This window comes from Alligator sinensis, unplaced genomic scaffold, assembly GCF_000455745.1.
Source record: "Alligator sinensis unplaced genomic scaffold, ASM45574v1 scaffold301_1, whole genome shotgun sequence".
Classification (NCBI taxonomy): Eukaryota; Metazoa; Chordata; order Crocodylia; family Alligatoridae; genus Alligator; species Alligator sinensis.
This window is the reverse complement of record NW_005842035.1, coordinates 1,279,994-1,289,468: the sequence shown is the minus strand read 5'-3', so window position 1 is coordinate 1,289,468 and position 9,475 is coordinate 1,279,994. Positions and strand designations below refer to the sequence as shown.

General features: G+C 52.6%; 2 protein-coding genes across 2 annotated transcripts; both read left to right on the top strand.

Annotated features, from left to right (window-relative positions):
* The first annotated feature begins 645 nt into the window (after positions 1-645).
* Positions 646-4,311, top strand: LOC102385504 (receptor-transporting protein 2-like). Its single transcript, XM_014519354.2, has 2 exons — positions 646-845; positions 3,084-4,311. The coding sequence occupies exons 1-2, from the start codon at positions 700-702 to the stop codon at positions 3,607-3,609; spliced, it is 672 nt and encodes a 223-aa protein (XP_014374840.1). The 5' UTR covers positions 646-699; the 3' UTR covers positions 3,610-4,311.
* Positions 4,312-5,350: 1,039 nt separating this feature from the next.
* On the top strand, positions 5,351-9,104 carry LOC102385270 (receptor-transporting protein 3-like). The gene is made up of 2 exons (XM_025202756.1): positions 5,351-5,568; positions 7,745-9,104. The coding sequence occupies exons 1-2, from the start codon at positions 5,423-5,425 to the stop codon at positions 8,277-8,279; spliced, it is 681 nt and encodes a 226-aa protein (XP_025058541.1). The 5' UTR covers positions 5,351-5,422; the 3' UTR covers positions 8,280-9,104.
* The last annotated feature ends 371 nt before the right edge of the window (positions 9,105-9,475 follow it).

Sequence of the window (9,475 nt, the reverse complement as noted above, 5' to 3'; positions counted from 1 at the left end):
TTTTAATGGCGATATCATTTATTGTCCCAGTTTACCCGCTGGGAGAGATGCTAGGCACAAAATTGCCCTTCTGTTTCTTGCAGGTGCAACGTGAAGTGCTGTTTAAACCTGCTCCACGTCGTAATCTAAATTTCCAGTTTCTGCTATGCCGGGGGCTTTTTGCCTCTCTTGCCATCTCCTTGGCTGAGTTTACTCCCGGGGCCAGGTGTTGTTCAGTGATCACTCAGAGCCAAGGAGCTTGCATGCTTCGGTGTGAGCTCAGCCTAGTGTAGCACAAGGCTCTGTGCAAGGCAGCGCCCCTTCCAGCTGGCTCTTAATGCCCACGATTAAAAACTGCAAAATCAGCAGGCCCATTTAAAATATCTCCCTTCCCCCTGTTCTGCTGTGGTCACATCTCACTCTGGCTCGTATCTCATAAGCCCAGTGATATCAAGAGTCCCCATGACTGTGAATCACGGCAGCTGGTTCCCCTTTTGTCTTGGGTGCATTGGTTTTCCCCCAACAAGCCCAGAACGTGGGTGAGTGCCCAGCTGCCGATGCTAGGAAAATGAAAGTCTCCCAAGAAGGTCCGTGTCATGGGCGGGCCCAGCCGCAGATGTGGAAAGCACAAGAAGACGGGACTTCAGTCCAGATCCCATCAGCAGACGCAGGTCCTAGTCCGGAAACGAACCCAGCTCCACACGCTGATAGTTTGGGACCATGGAGATGTGGAAGCAAATATTTTCACAGAAGATGCAGCAGGTGCAGCCAGGGGACAAGTGGGCCCTTAAGCTAGATGACAACCTGCAGCCCAATGTCTTGGGGCCAGGATGGATGCAATTCCTGCAGCAGCGTGCGTTCGGCAGGTGAGGAGGATACAGCAAAGCAACCTCGGAGGCCTTGGAGCTGCGGTGGTTTCCCCCTTCGGTGCTAAGGAAGAGGTGGGCTGGACAGTACAGGGGGCTTGATTCATGAGGAGTAAGGCTGGCTGCAGTGTTTTCCTCCTAAATCTTTACTTAATGGGAAAAGTCTTTTTTGATAACACGGACATTTTTGGGGCATGGGGGTGGAATTGCTGTTTTCATCCCAAAATGTTCAGGGTCTTGTTGCAAAACTGACAGTTTTCCCCTTGGGTTTGCCACGATCCTTCCAATTTTTCCTGCAGGTAAGGAACCCTTTCCGTCCCCTTCAGTCACCGCACGTGAGCGGTTGCTGAATTTCTCCCCTTGTCTGTTGACATGTCGAGCTTTTTCTATGCGTTCTGTGTTTGTGCGAATAAGGACTCGACTTGCCATTTCTTGTGATGCATGGGGACCTGCCGTCTCATATTTATACGTGTCTGCATGGATGCTGGACATGTGTCAAAAGGGTCTCACATGCCAAGGGTTTCACAAGAACTTAGGAGCAGTGACAGCTTGATTGATCGATCATTGGAAAAGTCACGCCAGAAGAATACAACTCCCTGGTTTATTATTCTTGTCTATAAAGTGGTCCTTCACTGATCGGGGAGCAGAAGCAAGAGCATGAGGCTCAGGTGGCTAATCTCGGGGCACAAAGAGTGAATACTGAATAGTTAGAGACAACTCTCCAGTGATTTGCGCTGTGTTGTTTTGGAGACAGAAGGGTTTGGTGAATTTTTACCAACAGCCAAATACACGTGGAAAAAGAAATTAAGATCAGATCATGGATGATTTGCTAACCCCCAAAGTGGGGCTAAACCATAGGAAATGCTAAGGAATAGTTTGACTGGATTATGGAAGCATTTGCCATGTGCCCGTCCTTCTGGCTTCTAGCTCCGGCGTCCCCCAAATGCACTGGACCCACCAGACAGCAACGGGAGCAGCAGGTGGAAGGGAGGTGGTGGAAACAGGTGGGGAAAGGCAAGAAAGGGGCAGAGGAAGAGGGAGGCTGAACTTTAGGGGCTGTGATGAGATGGCTGAGAGAGAGGGTCGAGGTGTGAGAGCGGGGCCAGGCCACACGGCTGATGTCAGGAACCCTTCTTTGCTGGGAGCGGCCCATTGACAGAGCTGGGAGTTGTGTCTGGTTGTCCCCAGGCTTGGCCAGAGCCCTCCACCCACATTTTCCTTTTCGTTTTCTTTTTCCTCCTATTTCCCCAGGTTTGGGCTTGGTGCTCCTACGGCTCTATCTGCTGAACAGCACCGAGCCCAGCTCACATCTGGGTAGGGGCAAAGCTACCACACTCAAAATGGACAGATGTTGTTGCTCACTAGTACCCCCATTCCTGGCTTGGGAAACCACTGGCAGCCAGTAAGCATCGCGGCATTATTGAGTCTGCTGCGTGCCAGGAGGTGGTAGCCTGCATAGTAATAGCTACAAGCCGCATATTGTCTGTATTGTCTGGTGTGCCAGAGGCACCCCTTAAAAATAATAAAATGAACAGGATAAAATTGCAGTGGAAAAAAGGCTTTTAACATCAATTCAGTTGCATTTTGCTCCATTCCCATTATGACAACTTCAGTGATGTTTTGTTCCATAGCTTTGGTGCACAGGAAGATCTCCCTTCCGGCCATCAAATTTTGTGATCATTTTAGATCATTTTTGTGTGTGTTGGGGGGGAAGGGGTGGGGGGGGGAAGGCAGATCCAGTTCTTCTTCCTGTAGCCAGCACTCCTGTAACACATCTCTTATACTGGAAAATACAGTGCATCTGCATAAGAGCTGCCATTGACTGGGTCAGACCGTAGGTCCGTTTTGTCTCATCTCCTGTGTCACACAGCAGCAGCGGAGGCTGGAAGAGAGAGTGATTGGATCTGATGAGGGTTTTTCCACCCCGTCCCTCTCTCCCTTGCAGCCTCCAGCATTTAAGGTCCAGGACGTCCTGATGCAGAGGCCGTGCCCCTCTTGCCCATGCTCAATAGTGACCGATGCCCCTTTCCTCCAAGAAGGGGTCCAATCCCTTTTTGAGTCTGGCTAAACTCTCAGCGTCTGGTGGCCACGAGTCCCACGTTGCAATGATGTGCGGCGTGAAAAGCAACTTCCAGCCGCCGCTCCTCCTGCAGCTGCAACGGCCCCCGCATGAGAACAGCTGGTGGGATCAGGGCTGCGGGTCAGGGCTAAGTTCGATCTGCTCCTTTCTCCCATTAGGTTCCAGTGTTCCCAGTGCCATCATGCCTGGCAGTCCGCCCAGGTGCACGTGCTCTTCCACATCCACCTGGACCGGAGGCAGAGACAGGGCCAGGTGAAGATGAAAATCTTCAGGCAAGAGTGCAAGAAATGCCTCCTGGTCATGCTGGAAGAGCCACAATTCAGCCCCCGGCATGTCAAGAGGGTGCTGGATAGCCTGGGGCGGAAGATACGCCAGAAGTGCTATGGGGAAACTGCCCATCCCAACAGTGTGCCCACCATCGTTGCGGGAGACCCCACAAAGGGGCCGCACGACAGCACCTGCTGTGGACTGGGTGTTTGCAGCATGAAACACAAAACGCAAACGCTGCCCGACGTGATTGTTGGATCCACTTGCACCCACCCCGACCAGTGGGAACAGACTGGGGTGGCAACGGGGGTAGGCAGCGGCTTCAGCTGGCGGCAGTGTTGTTGCTACAGCTGTTGCGTGCTGGCTATTTCGGCCGTGCTCTTTTTGCTTCTGCTGTATTTCACCCCCAAGAAGTAGAAAGCCGGCTCTCACGCTGGTCCCTTGAGCCACAGCTGCCAGAATAATTATAGGTCATTTCCATATATGCATGTGCAGGGTTGAATGCATTATCGCACGCATACATTACAGATGCTCACAGCTGCAGGCACCGCGTGTGCTTGAAACCTGTTGCTTGAATCATGTCGCCTGACATAGCTCATGTAGGGCTGTCTTATGGCTCTCCTCACCGAGCATCCCCAAATCATCTGAGGCTGGCACTAAATAACCAACGTGCTAAAGATGTAGCTAGCGTAAAATATGAGAGTGTGTATTAGATAACAGAAAGAAGGGATGCATATGCCAGCATTCATCAGCGTGCCCGGAGAGGAGAAAAGACCTCCGGGCACCTGCGCTGTCCCAGACCGTGACATCTCGTATAAGTGCTGCTTTCCAAGGACCCGCTCCAGAAGTAGTTTTGACTGGTCCTGCACCGCGCAGGAGAGAATGGGGGGCTTAACTCCCCCGTGGTGGTGCTGGCTTTGAAAGGAGACGGTAGAGACAGGCCCTAATGGCTCCATGTGCGGATATAGAGGCATAAGTGCTGAGGCTTGGGTAAGGGGCCAGGAGGTGACATTTGCACATCGGAGCTTCATTTGGAGACGGGTCAAGCCAATAAAACTCGGTTAACTTGGTGAATCACCTGGTGTGTTGTGCAGCTCGTCACCCGGAGTTGGGAGCACAGCGGGGGGTTGGCAGTTCCCATCAACTAGTACCATCAACAGTACCATCAACTAGTACCCTTTGGGTCCGACCCCCAGCCATCGGACCGTGAGCTGTCGGACATCCGTGCATGAATGTGTGTGCGTGTGTGTACATGTGCAAGAGAGAGAGAGAGGAACAAGGCAGGTTCTCAGGGCACGGGGGAGCAAGCTGCAGTAATGCCATTCATAAAAACATCACGAGACTCCCAATGTCCAAGTCAAATGAACTCTGACCCACGATTGCCTGATAGAGACATCAAATCTCAGGGTTTTTTCTTTTGGTGCATGTAGAGAGTGCCTAGCTGGTAAGTCTGTGGAGGGGAAGGGGCAGAGGGCGGGGAAGGGCTGGATGGGTGCATATTGAGGCCCCCACGGTGAGGGAGGGAGCGGGGCAGGGGCTGGGGTGAACGGGGTGCCGGGGCTGGGGTGAGCCATGCAACAGAGCCGTGGGAGGCTGTCTGTGCATGCATGTGTGCACGTGTGTGTGTGCATGTGTGTGTCTTCCCCTCACTCCCAGCCCCCCAGCCCCCAAGCTGCCCCTCACTCCACAGTACCCAGTATCCTGCCAGGGTGTGCAGAGACCCCCCCTCCGCTGGGCTCCAACCCTCCCACACATACCCACAGCCCCTCACACCTTCACAGACAACATCCCCCCACCCATACACACATTTCAAAAATAGCATCTCGTGATTTGCATTTCAAATCTCTTGATTTTTAAGAGTTTGTCTCATGATTTTCGACCCGGTGGGGCTGGCGATACTGAAGCTGTGGGGTGCACCCTGGCCAGGTCTGGCTGTTTCTACTCTCCGAGTGAACTCAGCGCCCTGGTCCCTGGGGAGAGGGTGGGGAGCGGGCAGGGGCAGCCATGCATTTCCCTTTTACTTCCATTTCTCACCAGCCCTGACCTCCCTTCCACTTCCTGGCTCTTGCAGTTGCAACCGCAAAGACCTGTGAGGACAGGCAAACAACCCTGCCCAGCTGGCCAAGGGCTGTGCCCGGGGGTGCAAGCGGAGGTCGTTGTCAAGCAAACACTGCCTTTCCCAGCTCAGCAGCGCAATCGGTGCCCCAGAGAGGCTCCAAAGAGAGTGAACATGGAGCTCTGGGAGAGAAAGTTCACTTTAAAGATGGCCCTCCAGGTACCAGGGCACAGCTGGTCCCTGACCCAGGAGGACAACCTCAATCCCCGGAGCTTGCCCTATGGATGGTACCAATTTCAGCAAAAAAAGTGCTTCGCCAGGTGAGACAAACTGGGCAGTGAACAAGGCCACAGGGTGACCATGTCCTCGGGGGGAGATGAAGTAGGGAGGGTGTGGGGGAGGCTTTGACTGAGCAATCTCTATTTTCATTGTGCTGCCAGGTGGGGTCGGTGGCTCGGTTTCCGTCCACAAACATGGATGTGTCTCTGTGCCAACATTCCCATGTGTTGCAACCATTTTCCTCCTGTTCATGTTCCCTGGCACTCCAACAAACCGTACCCCTGGAGATATTGCACCCTGTACCCCTGGAGATAATTGCATCCCATAACTCTGGAGATATTGCATCCCATACTCCTGGCGATATTGCACCCCGTACCCCTGGGGATATTGCAACCCATGCCCCTGGCGATATTGCACCCCGTACCCCTGGGGATATTGCAACCCATGCCCCTGGAGATATTGCATCCTGTACCCCTGGAGATATTGTATCCCATACCCCTGGAGATAATTGCATCCCGTGCCCCTAGAGATATTGCACCCCGTATCCCTGGAGATTGTCTCTAGTGGGTTGTGGAACAGAGAAAATCCCACACAACTTACTGATTCGTTTGATGCACTGGCTGGGGAAATTTTTAGCTATTGCACGATTTCACAATGATTGCGCACTTAATTCATACAACACAATTTTATTTTCTTTAAGAAATACCACAAACATTAAGAAACAATGCTCCAAATGAACTTCCTTAAAACAATTACAATTACAACTAAAAGTTAAATTTGAATCAATACTATTATTTTCATGATATACTTACAGTCCTAGAATTCTGAGAAGCCAAACACCTAGATATGCTTTCATTCCTCAGTAGTACAATTTAATGGGTTGGCCTCAGCAGTACAGTTCAATGGGCTGGCCTCAATACTGATAGGACTAAGCCCCCTTCCTTCAGTCCCTTTCCTTCAGTCCCTTTCAGGTGCTCCGTGGCTTCAGCGTGAACTAAGAGATTCGTGTTCACGGTTTCAATAAATTGAAACCAGCCACATTTGCAAAGTAATGATCACGCAATGAACTGAATAGTGGCACAGTACGTTTAGACCAGCCACACATGCAAAGCAGTGATCACACCATAAAAATAGCCATCCAGCTATAAAAAGGGCCAACTAGCTACAAAGTTAGTGCTTGAAAATGAGTAACGACTTTATAGCTGCTGTCTATCCCAGTTTAATTTGCATGTGGAACAGTTATGCTCCTCTTGTCAGGGAATGGAGCCGTGCTGTGTGACCCGAGCACCCAGACAACCCTGACCCCAGTTCTTAGAGGACAGAGGGCTAAAAATGATCCCTCCAATAACTTGAATTAATCTGCCTCTCAAGCCAGTTGCAAACCACCTCCGGGTTGTTTGGTAACAGGAACTGGGGTGAAGGTGCTGCAATAAATGCTTTCGTACAAATTATTCTCTCTGGTGTAGTGATGGGCGTGATGGTTTGAGGGGAGGCTGCTGGGCCACCCTCTCCTGCCCTGGCTGGAAGGTGCCGAAGGGGGAAGCTGCACGTGGCTCGGAGAGATGCAGCATGCAACAGCTGCCAAGGCTGCGCTGCAAGGGAATAGGAGCTACCCAGGTGAATCCTGAGCCCGTGCACCTGAAGGAAATGTTTCTCTCACAAGAGGCGGCGAGACTGGGCTGATGCTCAACTGGGTGCGTCTACGTGCAATGCTGACTGCACAGGAGCCTAATAACGCAGTAGCGTGCTGCTCTCCTGCACAGTAACGTGCTGTGCAAAATCCGTATGAATACACTACTGTGCGGTAGCATTAGGCTGCCACACAGTTGGCGTCTGTAAAAACCTGCGAGCTTGCACTACACTGCCCAGGAGTGCCAGTTACTGCGCGCTGGTTTAACACTTGGTTATGCAAGCACTAAACTTAAGGCACCGTAACTACGGCGCATTCATTGCTGTGTAGATGCACCCGCTGGCCCTCAAGTGACATTTGTGTCTGTCCCAAAATAGAGGAGGAAACTCTGTGTGAAAGCTTTCTATTAAGGTATCCCTTTGAATTGGCAAGCCTGGATTCCCCACTGTTTTCCTTGGGAACAGAGCCTGGAAATGTGGGCTGTTGGTGCTCAGGGGACCCAGTCAATGGGGGCAGGGGAGTCTCTCCCACCCACGTGGTGGCTGGTGCTGGTTTTGGGTTCAGTGGCTTCTTCTCCATCCCGGCAGGTTCCAGTGCTCGAGCTGTCCCAACCGCTGGCCCTCCGCTCAAGTGCTCGTTACCTTCCACATGCACCTGGACGCGAGGGAGAGACGGGGCCAGGTGAAGATGCGGCCCTTTGGGCAGAAGTGTAAGCGGTGCGGGGGCGGGAAGTTTGAGAAGCCGAAGTTCAGCGAGAAGAACGTCGAGAGGATCCTGGACAACGTGGTGCTGACGATCCAGGAGAAACTGTACTGGCAGCCCGTTGCCAACAGGCATCTCTTGGAGCCGCTGGTGGAAGATTATGTGGAAGGGCCTCACGACACCGCTCGCTGCGAGGCGTGCGCGCTGGGGATCTGTTACCTGAGGGATCCGGCCCCCAAGAGCCAGCCCTCTGCACCCCCCTACCGCTTTGCTGCCACCGCTTCCCGGGCCGTCGCCTCTCCGTCTGGCCCACAGGCGCAGCGGGTAGTGGACACGAGAGATGGCATGGAGGTCGTGAATTGTGTGGTGGTCATTGTGATTGTCTTGCTCATGCTGGCGGCGCTGTATTTTAGGAAGTAGGACAGTCCTTCTTCAAAGTGGGTCCTATGCAGATGAGTCTCTAAGGTGTTGCTGTCTTGCTTCAAGCAAAGCAGCAGAGGTTGGATGGCACAAAAAGTGGCAGAAATGCAGACACATGCCCATTCACCCTGTGCCAGGCTTCCTTCTAGCCCAAGCAGCCTCACCTTTTCCCTCTCCTTCTGCGTGTGTCCGAGCCCTGGGCCACTGCCTAGGTCTCCTGGTCCATCTTCTTGCCCTTCAGCCCTGGGAGGGGAGGGAGACACCCGCTGTGAGCTGTCAAGGGAGGGGGCACAGCCGCTGAGAGATACAGCCGCACATCGCTCCGGGGTCTGCACCACCGCCCCTCTTGACCCTCGGGACCTCCGTGGGGTCTTGACCAGTCCTTTGCTGGTGATGGAGCTGCTCCTGCTCTCAGCAGCTGAGGTCTTGGCTTGTCCCCTGCTGCAGCTGTGATGGACATTGCTGAGGACAGTGCGGTACAGTTCATTCGTTGCACCCCCACCTGGTGCCCTAGACACATGTCTTTGCAGGTTAGAAAACAAGGGTTTGGCCATCAGTCGCACCGTCTTGAGTAATGCTTTTCTCTCCAGCTGAAGGAGCTCTGGGCAGAGCAGCGTGTGGATGAGAGCCATTTCCTTCCTTTGTACTTTCCAAGGGAAACTCTGACTATATCCCTGCAAAAAATCTGCCCCTCTTCCACGTGCTGCAGCTCTCAGCAGAAGCCTCTGTGTTAAATGGCCTCACTCTTTTCCCTCTGTCCTGGATTTTGCATGTTAACGGAGTGATATTTTGCTCCTGTTTTTTTTCTATCCCTTCAATAAAGCATCCCTGTTGAAAATGCAAGCTCCATCTCCATGGGGTCGTTCCAATCTTGGAGGTTTCACCCAGGGTTACTCCGAGGGTCTTTTGCTAATTTGGCACAGGACAAACCGATGTGAATGCTTCCGAACCCCCCTCCGGGTTATTGGGGTATTAAAAATCAGGCAAAATTCCCAGTTGCAGTCATACAGCAGAGAATAAAGTCAGGCCCACTGCCAGGGTGTGTGGCCTCAGGCACCCCAGTGTCTGTGCTCCTTGTCAAGGCTCATCCCAGCCTTTGCATGCCTGCTTCTGCAAGCCCAGATTTTATATGCTGCAGATTCAGGTTTTTCTTTGTTTCCACCCGTCTCTTGAGTAACTTTCTCTTGGACTAGTCA

Bases quoted from the DNA above. Each gene is read 5' to 3' on its own strand.
- LOC102385504 (XM_014519354.2), top strand. From the start codon at position 700: ATGGAGATGTGGAAGCAAATATTTTCACAGAAGATGCAGCAGGTGCAG. The intron at 846-3,083 runs GTGAGGAGGATA...TTCTCCCATTAG, and splicing joins CAGCAGCGTGCGTTCGGCAG to GTTCCAGTGTTCCCAGTGCC.
- LOC102385270 (XM_025202756.1), top strand. From the start codon at position 5,423: ATGGAGCTCTGGGAGAGAAAGTTCACTTTAAAGATGGCCCTCCAGGTA. The intron at 5,569-7,744 runs GTGAGACAAACT...CCATCCCGGCAG, and splicing joins CAAAAAAAGTGCTTCGCCAG to GTTCCAGTGCTCGAGCTGTC.